This window comes from Cynoglossus semilaevis, chromosome Z (assembly GCF_000523025.1).
Source record: "Cynoglossus semilaevis isolate Cse_v1.0 chromosome Z, Cse_v1.0, whole genome shotgun sequence".
Taxonomy (NCBI): Eukaryota; Metazoa; Chordata; class Actinopteri; order Pleuronectiformes; family Cynoglossidae; genus Cynoglossus; species Cynoglossus semilaevis.
The window spans coordinates 20,029,480-20,046,972 of record NC_024328.1 but is presented as its reverse complement, the minus strand read 5'-3'; the positions used below and the strand labels follow the sequence as shown (position 1 = coordinate 20,046,972).

Genomic DNA, 17,493 nt, shown 5'->3' with positions numbered 1-17,493 from the left:
TCTCTCTATCTATCTATCTATCTATCTATCTATCTATCTATCTATCTATCTATCTATCTATCTATCTATCTATCTATCTATCTATCTATCCATCTATCCATCCATCTATCCATCCATCTATCCATCCATCTATCCATATATCAATCCATCTATCCATCTATCCATCTCTCTCTCTCTCTCTCTCTCTCTATCCATCTATCCATCTATCCATATCTCTCTCTCTCTCTCTCTATATATATATATATATATCCATCTATGTATCTCTCTCTCTATCCATCTATCCATCTCTCTATCTATCTATCTATCTATCTATCTATCTATCTATCTATCTATCTATCTATCTATCTATCTATGTATCCATCTATCTATCTATCTATCTATCTATCTATCTATCTATCTATCTATCTATCCATCCATCTATCTATCTATCCATCTCTCTATCCATCTATCTATTCATCTCTATCTCTCTCTCTCTCTCTCTCTCTCTCTCTCTATCGATCTATCTATCTATCTATCTATCTATCTACGCTGAAATGGGCAAGGTGCTCATGTAGCTTAATTTTGTGACTGTGCTGTTAGACTTAGAGTAGCTCTGGACTCGGCCATGTCTCTGGAGCTGGGTCCTAAAGGCCTGTTGGTGTTTGAAGACTACGTCAAGAGCAACTCCTCCAGCTCACACCACGCACAGCGTAAGGGAATCCCAGGTAGGTCAGACACTAACACGTACTGTACTGAGACTCGACTCACATCAAAGTACTCCATGCAGTAAGTTAAGAATTTGTGCTGGGCCCCAGCCCCTCAGAGCCCCTCCCTGCAGCCCCAGGAGCCAGGCTCAGCCACCAGCACCAGTGTCATTGTCTACTGGAAAGTCAACCCTGATGACATCATCGACTGCTTCCAGGTCTACTGCTTAGAAGATCCACAAGGAGGTATGTAAATACTCTCAGGGTGCAATGACATCAGGAAGATCTACATTTGAAGTTATCAAGTAAATGTTGTGAAGGTCAGACTACTGAAGGTTTCAGAGGAGCAGCAAAAAATACACTGAAAAAAATAAGAGTAAAGTGAGGGTAAATATTGCAGTACACAAATGTATTAATCGGGTGCAACAGAAGTCATCGCTTCTTTTTTCTTTCGGCTTTATCCCTTTTTCAGGGGTTGCCACAGCGAACCATTGATTTCCATCTCTCCCTGTTCTCTGCATCTTCTACTCTGACTCCAACTATCTGCATGTCCTCCCTCACTGCATCCATATACACTATATTACCAAAAGTATTCGCTCACCTGCCTTGACTCATACTATGAACTGAAGTGCCATCCCATTCCTAACCCAGAGTTCAGTATGATGTCGGTCCACCTTTTGCAGCTATTACAGCTTCAACTCTTCTGGGAAGACTGTCCACAAGGTTGAGGAGAGTGTTTATAGGAATTTTTGACCATTCTTCCAAAAGCGCATTGGTGAGGTCACACACTGATGTTGGTCGAGAAGGCCTGGCTCTCCGTCTCCGCTCTAATTCATCCCAAAGGTGTTCTATGGGGTTCAGGTCAGGACTCTGTGCAGGCCAGTCAAGTTCATCCACACCAGACTCTGTCATCCATGTCTTTATTGACCTTGCTTTGTGCACTGGTGCACAGTCATGTTGGAAGAGGAAGGGGCCCGCTCCAAACTGTTCCCACAAGGTTGGGAGCATGGAATTGTCCAAAATGTTTTGGTATCCTGAAGCATTCAAAGTTCCTTTCACTGGAACTAAGGGGCCAAGCCCAGCTCCTGAAAAACAACCCCACACCATAATTCCTCCTCCACCAAATTTCACAGTCGGCACAATGCAGTCTGAAATGTACCGTTCTCCTGGCAACCTCCAAACCCAGACTCGTCCATCAGATTGCCAGATGGAAAAGCGTGATTCATCACTCCAGAGAACGCGTCTCCACTGCTCTAGAGGCCAGTGGCCAGTAGTGCTTTACACCATTGCATCCGACGCATTGCATTGCACTTGGTGATGTGTGGCTTGGCTGCAGCTGCTCGGCCATGGAAACCCATTCCATGAAGCTCTCTGCGTACTGTATTTGGGCTAATCTGAAGGTCACATGAAGTTTGTAGCTCTGTAGCAATTGACTGTGCAGAAAGTCGGCGACCTCTTTGCACTTTATACACCTGTGGCCAGGACAAGGGATTAGGACACCTGATTCTGATCATTTGAATGGGTGAGCGAATACGTTTGGTAATATAGTGTATCTCCTCTTTGGCAAGGTGGCTTTGAGCCAATATACCTGTGTTTGCTGCACTCACCTATAATTTTTGCAAATGCACGTATATGTACTAATAATGTACTAACTAATTTTGCATAGTATGTCCCGTTTAAAACGACCTGAAGGGCTGGATCAGTCCTGCGGGCCTTAAGTTTGACACATGCTCTGCAATGTTGATCTCCACAGCTGTGTCTGAGGAGTACCGTGTGACAGTCAAGGAGAGTTACTGCGTCCTGGAGGAGCTTGAACCTGACAAAACCTACAAAGTGTGGGTAATGGCTGTCAACTACACTGGCTGCTCTCTGCCTAGCGATAGACTCCACTTCACCACTGGTCAGTCTATAATCTATAATAAAAGTCTTTTCTCACATGCAAAAAAACAAATTACCTTTAGATACACTTTTCCTCTGGCAGCTCCATCAGTTCCACTCATCAACACAGAGAACTGCACTGTTGTGTGGAATTCAGCCACAGTGAGGTGGAAAAAACAGGCGCCTGGAGTGAGTTACACTCTAGAGTACTGTCGTCAGTACGAGCTGGAGGGAGAGGGACTGAGGTGGGTGTCAAACACTTTACTGATGGTACCTTGACTGTGACACACCATTATTGATACCAGAACACTTAAAATGGTCCAAAAGTTGAATAAAGCACATCTGTGACTTGCTTCCAGATCCATTTCAGGAATCAAACACTGTGAACAGAAGGTTCCTTTGCAGCCCAATGAGAACTATCTGTTTTACATTAAGGCAGTGAATGAGGCTGGAGCCAGTGAGCAGAGTGAGGCCGCACGTATTTCCACAAAAGGTAAAAAAAAAAAAAAAAAGGAAAGAAAGAAAAAGAAAGAAGACGCAAACTGTCATTAAAAGCATAATTTATTGAATTTATAAATTCAGTTTAATACAAACGGTTTCACACCAGGGACAGGAATTAGTGAAGCCTGGATCAAAATGAAAATTAGTGTTTGCAAGTAACATCTTGGATCAGTGATTCCCAACCACTGTGTCGTGGTCCATTAGAGGTATCACCCGGTGAACTGTGGATAATCATCCAATTTCTTTATTCTTCTATGTGACAGTGACAGACTGAACAAATAAATACTCTTCCACTGAGAGGCAGCAGCTATACAAACTGGTTATGAAACCTTGAGAAAAAAGAGAGACCGTTGTAGAAGATCAGTTCCTGCCATTCCTGTCACAAACAGCATTGTGTTCAACTAAATACGCCCAGGTTTCACACAACTCTGACTCAAAAACTTACAGGCTAGATGAGTGTAAGTAAAAATGGTGACTATCAAACCACTTGTCGTGCAATTACACTGATAAAAATAAATATTTGTTGGTGTTTACTGATTTGGATTGATCACTTTTATGTAGATTTGGACAACTTCCTCACCGTACTACTGAAAGTAAAACCAGGTTTGAAACTGGTTGAACACTCAGACAGACATCCACTGTTTTGCCAGATATACCTCTGTATAAAAACATGCATTTCCAGTAAAATCTTATCTCTTTCTGGTACTGTTTTGCAGGAACAAGGTTCCATCTGCTGAAAGCCTCAGCTCATCCAGCTCTGGAACTTGCAGCCGACCATAAAACCCTGCATTTCTCCCAGGACACATACAAAATCATGCGAGCCACAGAAAATCAGTGAGTTAAACTACAGGGACAACCTCCTCCTGAAACAAGACACAGATCAGAACCATGTGTCAACCTGAGTCTGTGTGTATTCCAGGTGTCCATCTGTCCTGGGGGAGTTGTTGCCAGCACGGGGATGCTACTACTGGGAGACAAATGTGTCACAGAGCACAGCTTACAGGCTGGGAGTGGCGTACAGCACAACCAGCAGGGAAAGCTCACTGGGAGAGAACACTTCTTCCTGGTGTTTACAGTGTGTTATTACACCAGCAGGGTAGGTTACCGTTTTATTCTCTATCAAAGTAGTTTAGTCTCGTTGCCCAAGTCTAAATCATTCAACCATTACAGTTGCAGATATCAGTTGCTCCACAGTAAGGTTCTGTCCACTGTGTTGGTGATTGAGACACCTGAGCGAGTGGGAACCCTACTGGATTACCAGCGTGGCCGCTTGTCTTTCTACAATTCACAAAGTGGACAACTCCTGGGTTCCTTCAGCCAGCTCTTCCCTCGACCATGTCACCCTGCTCTAGCCTTAGAGTTGCCAGGCAGTCTGGAACTTTGTGTGGTGCAAGAAAGACCAGAGTTTACCAAAGACAGCTAACTCAAAACTGCCCTCACACAAACTGAGGAATTCTGTGAAAACAGAAAACAACTGTGTTATGTCTTTGTCACCACTTTGTCTCTATAAACCTACAGTAGCACTTTTTGACCTGTGTTTTATATTGTGAATAACTGGATTTAGTGTAAATAACCTTTGTAAGCTAATTCGTTCAGTCCTTATTTTTGCGCCAATGAAAAAAAAGCCAGCTCCACTATTAAATTGATTTTCTTATATGTGTTGATTGAATATGACAATTTTTTGTTTTTTTGTATTTTCAAAACTTGACTGATTTACTTGACTCATTTGCTTACTAACTCATGTTCGCCAGCAGGGGGGCCCAGAACTCTGCACAAAGAGCTGTTTGGAATTGGCTCAACTAAAATGCTGGACTATTCAAAAGAAAAGATACAAATAACATGATCTGATGCTGTGTTTTTGGAAATACATACGCTTTACTTCTTTATCCACGGTCATGTTTTAATTCGGTGCTGACATTGTCATGTATTATATTAAAAATGTTACCCTCAAATATAAAATAAAAACACATTAAATAATAACTAAACAGTTTTTCATGTATTTCCTTTCCACACAACACAAAAATCTCAGTGATGGCCTACAGCTAATGAAACTTTGTGCTGCACACTTTTTTCTTAAATTATAATGTTACAATTTTTCCAGACACTGGAGATTTTTCCATCCTCATCCCTTAACACGTTTCCTGATTTAAGGGGGATTTGGGGATGGGGGGTGAGGGGGCAGACACATGCTCACCATCAGGGAACAGCTGCTGGTTTCCATGTGCTCGGCTGGAATTGGAAAGATAGCTTTCAAAAATGTGACGCCTCACGTTTTACTGGAATCTGAATTTACTTTCTGCTGCCCTGCAGTGGAAAACAATAAGCAGAAAAACTGAAGTGTTTCATTGTCTGTGAAATGCTTCTGTTTCATTCCTCTAAACTACAAAAAAGTGACAATATGGTTGTTAAAGAATTCTTCAAATACAAACCAGGAGGGCAGGTAATTTACTGATGAAAAAGCAAAGAATAAAGTTTTCTGTTTCTTCTGTGAACAGTTCCCTGTATCTGAATGGCCATTACCCAAAATACGTTTCCTCTTTGTTTAATCACTTTCCCTTTTTCCACACCTGAGGCCAAATGCAGAAAAATGCCTTTAATTACACAACTAAATCACACAGTTGCAGAGACACAGTGAAGTCATCTGTAATTACTGCTGGAAGAACAGCTCAGCTGGCAGCACAGCTTCATGCACTGACTTTATTCAAGTAGAGGAAAAATGTAACGTTCAATCATCAAACAAAAATACTGGTAAATATGGTTTAGTATTTCATGTTATATTATATTAAATATGTAAGATTTCAGATCAGGGGTGAAATGTTAGAGGGAACAAGCACAATTGCACCAAAATAACAGATAGAAAAGACAGATTTGTTTTTATGTTGCTCTTATTTGAAGTCTGCATCAATAACAGGTCATATTAAGCTGTTGCATCAGTGAAGAAAAAGAATATGTTTAAGGTAGAGAAATGTGTCAGGGAGGCTCTGAAGAAAAACTTCATAAAATCAATCTGGTTAAGGGATCGCATTATCAGTTGATAGAAATAAAGAAAAGACAAAGATAAGGTATTTCCTACTACTGTCCCACAAACTTCAACAAAGGAGGAAAAATAAGGCAACTACCAAGACCAGCTCCAAACTGAAGGAATGGAAAAAGTTGTCAATTATGAAAAAAAGAGGAAAGGCGAAAACGTGCACGCTAACAACAATGTTAAGTTACACAGGTATTGGCACAGAGAAACAACAACTAGAGAAAACACGACACGGAAAACAACAACGAGTCAACTACAATGACGTCACTGGCAAAATCAAACTCAAACTTAAATTATTCTTTTTAAAGCAATGAAAACACTTTAGCAGTTATTTATAGGAATTCAATTTTAAACCTCTTTACAAAACATCTTTACAAAAGTCAACTCTTTCACTTTGTTTTGCTACTGAGCAACATAGCTAGTGTTCATTTATCTCAAGAAGAAAATGATTGAAAGACAGTCGTTTGGTGAAAGTTCACCCATTCTCTCTTTCCTTCAATCTTATTATCAATCTCAATCTCACTCTTACACTCAGACTCTCTCTCACTCTCACTCACATACACACACACACACACACACACACACACACACACCTAATAGTCCCATTTTCCCTGTCCTGTCAAAGCATTTTTTACAGTATTCTGCAGGTAAATTGCCATATTTTGAATCTTAAACAGTATTTGCAGCTGTGCAAGCCAACGGTTATTCTGGAGGTTGTGACTGCATACAGTGAGTATAAATATATTTACTTAATGCACAGAAAACAGTTGTTCATTAATCAGACAATTATTTGTTCCACTAGCTGAATAGTACTTTGGTCAGTAATATTATTAATATTCTAAAGGATGCAGACCTGTGTGCCTCATAACCTTGAGATCATGTGTGAATGTGTTATTTGAATTATTAAACCAAAGACATAAATTATCTGTGTCCTTACGTTTGACATTCTGATTAAAGGAAACTTGTTTAAAGCAAACTTATTTTGTAGTGATTAGACAAACGTCATTGTTATCAAATTGTTTCTGAATTATTAACCAAAATGTATTGTCAATAGATGCATTGACCAACAACTCTAAAGTGCTATGTTTGGGTAAATGCACACACAAACAGGGGCTAAGGAGTCATGAAGCATGTTGCTTTACTATTTTAGTTATTAAGGTGCTCTTATACAACAGTGTTAGCCACAATGAGGATAAAAAAAATCTATTCTCAAATTACGAGAATAAAGTTGTACATCCAGGAGAATACAGTCGTAAGCATGCAACTTCTTTCTTTTTTATCATCTCTTTATTCTCATATACTTACTTTATTTAATCTTGTAATTACTCATTTTGTTATCCTTAATGTGGCCTTGATGCTCTTTCCTTTTTTTTTTTACTAAGGTCAATTTAACTTTAAAATTAAAATACCCTAACATATTCTCTGTAGGACTTTAACACCAGCTCCGCTTTGCTTTGAACTCTCCATGTCTTACTCATTCAGCACCACTTCACAGCATTCCATCTTCACCACAAACATGAGCTCAACCTCTTTAAAGACCTCACACAAGCGCTTTTCCATCTTTCAGACGTCACACAGCTTTGAAATATATCATTATTATCATGCTTCAAAAATAGTTTTTATTAACATGTGGTCCTGATTATTATTTTTCTTTTTTTCTATTTTGTTTCAAGATGTTGAGTCAGGGTCAGAAAAGCACCTTTTGTCCATCCTGCTTTTGTGGGGTTAGGCTGGGGTCGAGCTCTTCTCAGTGATCAGACTGGGTTTAGGATCTGGTCTGTGGGGTTTGTGCTGGGGGCTGCTGCGAAGATTGTCATCCATCTACAGGACAGGACATATGTTAACAGTGCATTTACAGTGAACATGTTTAGTTTCAACATAATCAAACGGCCTAGATCTACAGTAACATCAGCTGAAACCTGATCTGATGAATCCATCAGTGAACTCATGCAAGGAAGAGAAATGGAAAGCAAAAGCACCTTCTCTATTAGGTTGGACTCTTTATTTACAAGCTGAGTTAGTTTCTGCAGGTTTGCATCCTTTGTTTCCTCAATGGGAGGGGGAGGACCTGAGGAGAGAAGCAGTAGAGTGGACACCAGCAAGGAGGAGAGGAATTTAAAAAAAAAGTGTTAGAGAGTACCAAACCACTGGGCTGCTCACGTGAACAGAAGGCATGCAGGGAAACACAGAGATGACAAGTTAGAATGTAAGTAGGATGTGGTTAGTGTTTTCTGTGCCAATGAGGATAAATGGGTTCAAACATCCTTGTGACAACAATTCATCATTCAACTCAATTAAAGAGGATAAAACTCCCCTTGGAGAAGTTATCTTACAGGGGTGATCAGAGCTGAAATAAGCGGCCAGGACAGTGTCACAGAAGTGTGTGAGGTTCTCCAGCTGTCTGAGGTGGCTCTGGAGAGGGCTGCTGGGAAGACTGGCTTTACAGAGAGGAGCCAGGAAACCAAACACAAAGGCGTCCAAGCTGGTCGGCCTACAATCACACAAATATAAACACACACAGGAAACCTATATTTGCACTTTCAAGCATAGTTTTAGCAATTTTAAAGGCAACAAGCACAATTTTTCACCCAACTCTTTTTTTCAGCTTGTGGTCTATTCTTGTTACGACAGTTTGACGTCACGAGACACCTGGGTGAAGTGTTGGCAGTTATGGTTATGGCAGTTATGCTTATGGAAAATAAAGTACACAGTTGACACAGCCGTTGTCCGTGTTTGTGCGACATAACATTGGCGACGAGAATAGAGGTACAAATACCACCCTTGCCGTCGTTCCTCGCTCTACCTGGTGAGCCTCCGATCCCATGGCCCTGCTGGTTTGACGCTTTTGAGACGTTTATAGCGGCCGTTGGCTTGACGAAGCCAACGACGTTAGGCTAAAAGCTATCTCGTCCACAGCCTAGGCAGCGAGAAACAGCTCATCTTGCGCACAGTCGGACCCACGGACACATATGCAGCCTGTGTCGCCGTGTTGAAGGGACATTTCGCTGCTCCACAGAGCGTAATGGTCCGGCGGATTATCTTCCGCCAACAGCCGGGTGAGTCGGTCCACCACTACGTTCCCGACCTCCGGGGACTAGCGAGCCTCTGTAAGTTTGGGACTTTAAAGGACGAGTTCATACGTGATCAGCTGGCAGAGCACACAATAGACAGTAAACAGCGGGATAAGCTTCTCACAACCCCTAATGACCTGCCCCTCTCAAAGGCAGTGGAAATAGCTCTCCAGCTCGAGTCTGTTAACACTGCGGTTAGCGGCTTCAGACCCCCCGGCCTCAGCCCGGCTAGCACAGACGGTGTCCCCGCCCCTCAGGTCATTGATCCCAATTCTCCTCACGACAACATGGACCTGGCGGGTCGCCAAGGAGCTACAGCATGCCGTTCAGGTGGCAATTGTGGTTCGTCCTCTCACACCGCACGTGCAGAGCACACAATAGACAGTAAACAGCGGGATAAGCTTCTCACAACCCCTAATGACCTGCCCCTCTCAAAGGCAGTGGAAATAGCTCTCCAGCTCGAGTCTGTTAACACTGCGGTTAGCGGCTTCAGACCCCCCGGCCTCAGCCCGGCTAGCACAGACGGTGTCCCCGCCCCTCAGGTCATTGATCCCAATTCTCCTCACGACAACATGGACCTGGCGGGTCGCCAAGGAGCTACAGCATGCCGTTCAGGTGGCAATTGTGGTTCGTCCTCTCACACCGCACGTGCATCAGTCTGCCCAGCCACCGGGCAACGGTGCCAACGCTGCGGCAAGCTTAATCACTTCTCCAGGGTGTGCCCCTCAGCGCCACTGTCCACATCCTCATCACAGAGATCCTCTAATTCAAGCCCAACCACAATCCACTCTGTGGGTTCCTGCGCCAAGCCCTTTAAGTGGTGCACAGTGGAGCTGGATGGCATCTGCCTGCCATTGCTGCTGGACACTGCAGCTTCCAGGTCCCCGCTCAGCGAGTCCACAATCCTGCACCTCTTTCCCAGCCATGCAATCAGGCCAGATGCAGAAAAACTATATGGCTATGGTCATACTAACATTGGCATGTGGGCACAGTCACTTTCTCAGTATGCTACGGTGCCAGAGTCCTCCTAGCATTCACTTTCCAGGTGTCTCGCCACGGTGCCAACCTCCAAGGGTTTGACCTGTTCTGTGCCTTGGGCTTCTCTGTCCCAGGCAATACAGGCTCTACCATCGTGACAGTGTCCACACCCTGGCAGCAACACTGACCTTCACTGGGCTGGGTTGCCTCACTGCCTTCAACCACCAGCCACTTATTGATCCAGCTGTCTCCTTTGTCATTCAACCTCTGCACTGGCTGCCACTTGGGATGAAATCATGGCCGAGCTGCAGAACCTGCAGGATGCAGGAATCGTCGAGCAGGTTAACGCATCACCCTGGATTTCAAACCCGGTGGTATTTTTAAACAGGTGTGGCGGCCTGCGTCCCTGTGTTGACCTTAGACAAGTGAACAAAGCCATGATCCCCGATAAATATCTGCTGCCCACAGTGGAAGAGCTATCTGCCAAATTCCATGGGTCTAAGGTCTTCTCCAAACTTGATCTTCGCCAAGGCTACCTGCAGGTTCCCCTACACCCCAACAGCTTTTGTGACTCACATGGGGGTTTTTCGTTACACCCGTATGCTCTTTGGCCTCACTTCTGCACACAGCTGTTTCCAAAAGATTATGACCACCATCTTTGCTGGGATCCCAGGTGTGGTGGTGTCCCTGGACGACATTGTGGTGCATGGGGCAACACAAGCCTTACACGACAACCGCGTCTGCAGGGTGTTTGATGTGCTTGCCCCCACCACAACATCACATTGAATAAGGAGAAGTGCATCATTGCAGCATCTGCCATTGAGTTTGTGGGTTTCCGTCTAACGACTGACGGCTTGAGCCCCCTCCACTCCAATTTTGCAGCTGTGCTGCACCTGCCTGAGCCCTCCTGTCCTGCACAGCTGTCATCGTTTCTCAGGATGACTTTTACCCTTTTACCTGCGCTCCCTGCCCCATTACTCTAAATATGCCGCTCCCACAAGCTGCGCTCATTCTGGTCTGCACCTCAACAGATCACTGCACAGCTCGGCCCAGTTACCTTCCACTTGACTGACAGTTCACGCTGGCATGCCAGCCGCCTTAGAAAGGTGGCTTAACCTGCCTCCCCTGGCCAGACAACTATAACTGATCTGTGCCACATTGATGGGAACTGTGACCTCCCAGATGTCAGGCCAATGACCCCTGGTAGGCGTCCACCCTCTGCAGCCTGGGCCCTGTCCTGTTCGGGTCGTCACGGGCCACACTACCTCAATGACTACGTGACTGACTTTTAAACTTAATGAAAGCATAGCCTGGCATGGGGGGGGGGGGGGGGTGGTAAATGTGGTGTATATACAGTGTGATGTCACGAGACACTGGCGTAAAGTGTTGGCAGTTATGGTTATGGCAGTTATGGTTATGTAAAATAAAGTACACAGTTGACACAGTCATTGTCCGTGTTTGTGCAACATAACACAACTGCCTGGCCTTAAGGTCAAACAACTACAACCAGTGGAGCAATGTTTTATTAGTAGCCTTGTGCTTTAAGTATTTCAAGTGTCAAGCAGTGTGTGCTGTGTGTATTCAGAGTGATGATCTTGGATCAGAAAGCAGACAGGAGGTGGTGAGATGTATCAGTTACACTTAAGTCTCCCACTACAACCTCTCCCAGACTCCTACTACATAGAAGTTTTTGTTTTTTTCCTTCAATGACATTATTTATTGATATGTGAAAGAGTAGATGACCATTTGAAAAAAAAAGTCATAAGATCTCACATGTTGCCAAAGAAGAAGTTTTCTGTTCCCAGTCTGTAGGAAAGGAGATTAAGACACTCCTTAGCATCGCTGTAAATCTGAGGCACAGAGATAAGAAAAATCTGCATTAACTGCCATAGAGTGGACATGATGATACAACATGTGACAGACTAATCATTACTTACCTTTACCTCCACCTCAGAGATTCTGTGTAGTGGTGCTTCTCCTTTCATTAACAGGATGCGGGACAGGGCATTTTTTGCATGGCAACAAGGAACAAGAAGGTTGAGAGGAAACGGTGAACGTGAGGCGAACCATGGCCGTGTCAGACTGGCATAGTTTTCTGCATCAACCCAGAATGTGTGCAACTACAGAGGACAGACAGAGACATTAGTCACAGATCATCTTATCCAGGAAACCAGCAGACAAGAGATGATGTTACCAGAGCTGGCCGTAGTTTCTCTTCAAGCAGAGCGATATATGCCATGGTGTCTGCTCCTTGTCTGGCTGTCAGCTCATAGTCTGCATTGAACCTCTGAAGAAGGAAAGAGGAGTCATGAACACTACTGCAGATGCACTTGCTGTATTCTGCAGACTGAATCTTAGGACATAATGACCAACTGCTAGACAGTCAGCAGACCCTTACTTGCTTCCTCAGGAAGTTAAGGATTTGTGTGGGTTCTTGCACAGTGGAGTCTCCACAGAGAAGCTCTGGAACTGTTGCTGCAGGACATTTGAGAAAAGCCAGGACATTTAAGGTTAAGTTGATGTATCTCTATATTATGGGAATGTGAGACGGTCTGGCCATTTTAGGAAAATTATTTACCTGTTAGAGTTTTCCAAGTCCAGTCTATAGGAGAAACAGTAACTTTGGCCCCAGAGAACTTGGTGTATGCCTGAAAGAAAAACAAATTTAATTCAGGAGGGGATCTAACATCCCACTGGGCCTTTTTTATTAAATGATTATTTAGAAAACATGTGAAATGCAAATAAACCTTTTAACAACAATATGAAAATAATATAATCACTTTTTTTCAATTCTTGTTTTAATTAATCTTTGGACACCTGTAAATCAATCACATCTTTTTATTATTTATTTTATCATTTAAAGATTAGGTTCAAGCCTCAATAAACATAATTTTAAAATATTACTCAATTGATCATTTAAAATGTATCAAATATTACTATATTACATAACTTTTTGTAATATCTCATAAAATAGATCAGAACAAAACACTAAACCCGAGTTGTAAACAGGAATAATACCATTAAATACGTCTTTCATTTATTAATGTCCTGTTTTATTGTTCATTGAATATTTCAATCTTAAAATTAAATCTCTCAAATTAAAACGCCTGATTCATCTTACAACTCGAATATTGCCACCCGGAGGCAAAACATGCAACAGCAAGTATATGTAGACAAGATAAACAACAGGACAAGATATCGGGGTTTTTTTTTCATTCCAAGGTTTTAACTACATTTGATACAGAGTGATATTCATGAGTAAGGTGAGGCAAAAAAGTCAGATGTCACTTTATCGAAGTCGACCTTTAATGTACTAATATTTCACAAAACTGAAAAGCATTTACACAGAACGCTGGCTTTCCACCAGAAATCTAAACATAAGAGAAACACCTTAAAACATCAGAATTGTTCCCACAGAAACTGGCGATATACGACAGAAACAACTTTAAACACAGACGCAGACAACAGGAGAAATGCAGAGGGTAAATTAGCATTAGAGCTAAGCAGAGATTCATAGCAGGACAAACATGGCGTCTTTGTCTTTTTTTTTTTTTTTTACACAAAGTGTAGACAAAGACCGTTTTGTTGAATTCGTGAGCGGAGGATAACGTTACCAGAACTATGAGGGAGTCTGTGTGCACAGAAGGCAGACCCCAGTCTCCTCCCCAGCATTTCAGCTCCATGGCAGCCGCCATGTTTGTCATTTATGGAGGGAGGAGGGAGGGAGGTAGTTAAGTGTCGGATGTGACGTCACCTGGCTACCTGATAGCAGACCCTGCACTTTGAGAGTCAATAAACATGTAGCAATAATAATAATAATAATAATAATAATGCTTAAAGCTGCCCACTGCTGCCCTTGGTTATGGGTTAAAAGCAGAGGCTCAGTTTCGTTGTATCCCTGTGGTACAATGACAATACAAACCATAAAATAAAGATAAATAAATAATAATAATAATGTTTATCATTATTATTATTATTGTTGTTGTAAACACATTTATTAAATATTTACATATTCAAAATATGAGAGAAACATTTATGTTTACACATAACTGAACGTTGCATAATTAAGACAACACTTTTTTTAGGGGTCATAAAAAACGTGTGTAATAGTGTGAGGTCTGTATGTTCCCTGTTCCTGCTGTCTGCTGTATGGGGTAATCAACGTGATCACACTCACCTGTGTCTCTGTCATTAGCTTCACGCCTGTCACCTGGCGTATATATACACCTCTCTTTCTCACTCTCTCATTGTCTTTGTGGGATCATTGTATCTGTTCGAGTCTGTTCATGAAGCGTGTAGTTCCTGTGACCCAGTGAGTTTTTGAGATTTTGATTTTTTTTAATAAACTACCTTCATATGAAAAGAGTCTCTCCAGTACTGCAATTTGGCCCTGCCTGCTTCCTGCCATGCCCACATGTAACAAATTGAACAAGTTGAATAATCGCCCAGGAATGAGAAACAAATGAGGTATTAACAATGTAAAATTAAAGGTCTCCTCAAATTTCCAAGCTATTAAAAGGTTGAGATGTTGCTTGGTGGCTCACAGTAGAAAAAACATAGTACACAGTACTAATTGTTGTCACGCGTGTGAAAAAAATAAGCTGTAAAAACCATAAAAACACAAACATTTATTTGAACAGCACAAACGTTAGAGACTAGTTTGGAGTGATTTGGATGCGGGTGGGGGGCCTGCGTTACGTCACAGGTCAGAAAAAGTATGTTTTTACTTACTGTACTTCAAAGCCTTAAATGGACAACCTAAAATTTCTTACGGCACAAACGTAGCGCAAACGAACTACAGCGCTATTTCAATATGTTAGAAGACGGGGGGCAGCTTCACGCAGGTCATGTGAGACTGGTAAGACTGCTTTAACGTTTGCTAGGTAGAAAATAGACTGAAGTCTTGGTCTTAAATCTGTCACATCTTGGCCTTTCAGAGTAAATGTTAAAAATTTGATTTTGCATCATTTTATGTAACTTTCCCACAGGTCCATTAAAAAGTAGTGGATGGCCCAATGTCATTTATATTATAATAATTGAATCAAATTGACATTTCTTACATTTTAATGGCGCATGTCTTGTTTTGATTTTGATTTCCTCTCGACCAGACACCAGACAGACAGAGGAAAAATATGGTGATTGTTCACTGAGGGATGGTAAATGTCTGTGTGCTGGACCAGCCCTACAGCAGAGATGTTGAAATGTACTTGAGTTTAGCAGAAACAGACAAGCAGCAGACATCTATCATGAAATGTTTCCAGGGTTAAAATATTGCCCCAAGACTCACCCTCTTTCTTTTTCACATTCTCCAAATTTTTTAATCCAGGAAAAGTGTTGCAAGAGAATTCACAGTAAATTGAATCCAAATGGCAGTCTGAACCATTTGCAATCAGTCCTGCAGGTTAATGAGCTCACAATAAATGAGCCAAATGATGAAAGCCACCTCGGTGATTCATAGGTTCTTCATATTTGTGAGAAACTGTTTCCAGCTGGAATCAGAATTCCCTCTTTCGAGACAGACTGAGTCCATTTCAGACATTTTTTCAGTTGGCTAAGTACATGCAGGCTGATTTAGAGTATTTCTCCAACTATTATATTACATTATATTTCCAGAAATCATCAATTGCAGGAGAATGTTAGGAATAAATGCTTTGTCATAAATCAAGGTATCAAAACTAATCAAAATCTTTTTTTTCTGTCTGATAAATACAAAACTGTAACAGTTTTTTTTTATGTGAAATGTTGAATATTGTCAATTAAATAGCATGGACCAGTCATGTTACAGCTTCAACAAACTGGGACATCATTCAATCTTACATTAGTGGAGAGGACACTCCCCCAGACCAGTAGAATAGTCTCAACACTGTGCCACTTTAAAAACAGTAGCGTAAGCGGACACTCCCCTTTGCTTTGCCTCTGGACAGGATTTATCATAATAATAATTCAAAGAACTCACCTTGCGGACTGATCTGCGGCTGACCGCTGTCTTACTGATCCACGGAGGGAAACATTCTCCACTGAGACGACTTTCTTCTAAAGTGTGTCCAGTCTGATGATGGGTCTGTGGGTCAGAACTGCAGCTCTGTCTCTGCTGTTGCTTCAACAGCTGGTTCTCACAGTCACAGCTGAAGGGACTGGTAAGTACTGGCTCTTCACTGTGCATGCACTTCTGGAAGACATTATTTAAAGGTTGTTACTGTGTGCTCCGCACGTTCAGATATTGCCAGTTTGGCTCCTGAGATTTTCCCATGCAAACATTCTGCAGTAGTATGTGTTTTTAATCACCAGATCTACAGCAAAGCAGGAATAAAATAGACAATTCTACTGCAACTGCAGGGATTTAATTGACTTTTAAAGACCTGCGGAGTTGTTGTTTAAAATGTAGTAACTCAGCTAAGGTCTGGTGACCTACATACTGATTGAAAGAAGACATCATGAAGAGAAGGTACAGGGTATTAATTGGTAAATTATTTATGAATGCAAAAAAATCTAATATTTTACTTGAAGCTATAGAAATGAACATGAACAAGTAATAATTGAAAGTTTAATTATGTGGTTGGCAATAAAGGAGTATAAGCTGAAGGTTTTGTCATTTGAAAATAGAAAATTTAAATTTAAAAAACTTAGCAAATGCATGGTTTGCCAAAAGTACATGCAATACTTTCCTAGTCAATGCTATTGAGTGTAATTGTTGTTTGTTTTTTTTTTACATCTACATACAACATTTCTGCATTTAGCAGTGAGATAATGCCACTGCAAAGCCCACTCACCCACAATTTACCACTGAGTTGAATTGGCAGCTGCAATCTACCACTCTGTAAAACCCAGCAGGAAACAAACATGAGCATCTTACACATGAGCACAGGCACATACACATATACACATGCACATAAAACATTTGTGTTTTGTGGGCACCTGATGCAACTTTTACAAATACATGTCTAATATTAATCCCTATCCCGAAAACTAATCTGAGTCTAATTTTATTCTTCACTTTGAACAAAACCTTTGAACCTCAGAATAAACTCTAAATACCTATCACTGCAATATGTCCCCACAACTGAAGTACTTAAACCAAAAACAAGCATAGCAATACCAGGAAAACACAGAAACAGAGGAATATAGTACACAGTACATGGTCTGAACTTCAGACTGACTCGCAGCCGTTGACATCAGGGCACATACTATATTGGTTCTTACATTTCAATAAAAGTAAAAGCAGCTATTGTAAAGAATACTTTATTTAAATAGTCAAGAATAATATTAAGCTCTTAAACTTGTTACCTCTATGTTGTTACACCAGGAGCAGTTAGGCAAATTTACCATTCATATGTGTGTGTATATATATATATAT

General features: G+C 41.6%; 4 protein-coding genes across 8 annotated transcripts in view; 3 read left to right on the top strand and 1 right to left on the bottom strand.

Moving 5' to 3' along the window:
* The window catches only part of cmya5 (cardiomyopathy associated 5), a 16,308-nt gene extending 11,787 nt beyond the window's left edge, over positions 1-4,521 (top strand). The window contains exons 8-15 of the mRNA XM_025053446.1: positions 580-704; positions 795-929; positions 2,437-2,583; positions 2,665-2,806; positions 2,921-3,054; positions 3,779-3,896; positions 3,982-4,158; positions 4,233-4,521. Of these exons, the coding sequence (XP_024909214.1) occupies positions 580-704; positions 795-929; positions 2,437-2,583; positions 2,665-2,806; positions 2,921-3,054; positions 3,779-3,896; positions 3,982-4,158; positions 4,233-4,485 (1,231 nt within the window). The 3' untranslated portion in view covers positions 4,486-4,521. The remainder of the gene's footprint in view (positions 1-579; positions 705-794; positions 930-2,436; positions 2,584-2,664; positions 2,807-2,920; positions 3,055-3,778; positions 3,897-3,981; positions 4,159-4,232) is intronic.
* On the bottom strand, positions 4,382-13,888 carry mtx3 (metaxin 3). Of its 4 annotated transcripts, XR_003048927.1 has the most exons (11): positions 13,754-13,888; positions 12,718-12,787; positions 12,538-12,614; positions 12,334-12,426; positions 12,077-12,259; positions 11,913-11,989; positions 8,424-8,581; positions 8,070-8,158; positions 7,790-7,911; positions 5,257-5,366; positions 4,382-4,517 (listed from the first exon to the last, which is right to left on the bottom strand). XR_003048927.1 is itself a non-coding variant. In XM_025053203.1 (10 exons), the coding sequence occupies exons 1-9, from the start codon at positions 13,841-13,843 to the stop codon at positions 7,816-7,818; spliced, it is 933 nt and encodes a 310-aa protein (XP_024908971.1). In that variant the 5' UTR covers positions 13,844-13,888; the 3' UTR covers positions 4,549-5,366; positions 7,790-7,815. The 4 variants fall into 4 exon arrangements, 3 of the variants coding, with proteins under 3 accessions (XP_024908971.1, XP_008335060.1, XP_008335064.1); XM_025053203.1 differs by lacking the exon at positions 4,382-4,517 and having other exon boundaries at positions 4,549-5,366; XM_008336838.3 differs by lacking the exons at positions 4,382-4,517; positions 5,257-5,366 and having other exon boundaries at positions 6,055-7,911.
* On the top strand, positions 8,619-11,906 carry LOC112486473 (uncharacterized). Its single transcript, XM_025053204.1, has 2 exons — positions 8,619-9,322; positions 9,608-11,906. The coding sequence occupies exons 1-2, from the start codon at positions 9,113-9,115 to the stop codon at positions 10,190-10,192; spliced, it is 795 nt and encodes a 264-aa protein (XP_024908972.1). The 5' UTR covers positions 8,619-9,112; the 3' UTR covers positions 10,193-11,906.
* A 326-nt stretch (positions 13,889-14,214) lies between the features above and the next one.
* Positions 14,215-17,493, top strand: part of thbs4a (thrombospondin 4a) — a 12,249-nt gene continuing 8,970 nt past the window's right edge. Inside the window, exons 1-2 of one of the 2 annotated variants that reach the window (XM_025053220.1) lie at positions 14,215-14,451; positions 16,064-16,276. In XM_025053220.1, coding sequence (XP_024908988.1) covers positions 16,192-16,276 — 85 coding nt within the window. In that variant the 5' untranslated portion in view covers positions 14,215-14,451; positions 16,064-16,191. The remainder of the gene's footprint in view (positions 14,452-16,063; positions 16,277-17,493) is intronic. The other variant, XM_025053221.1, reaches the window with a different exon arrangement.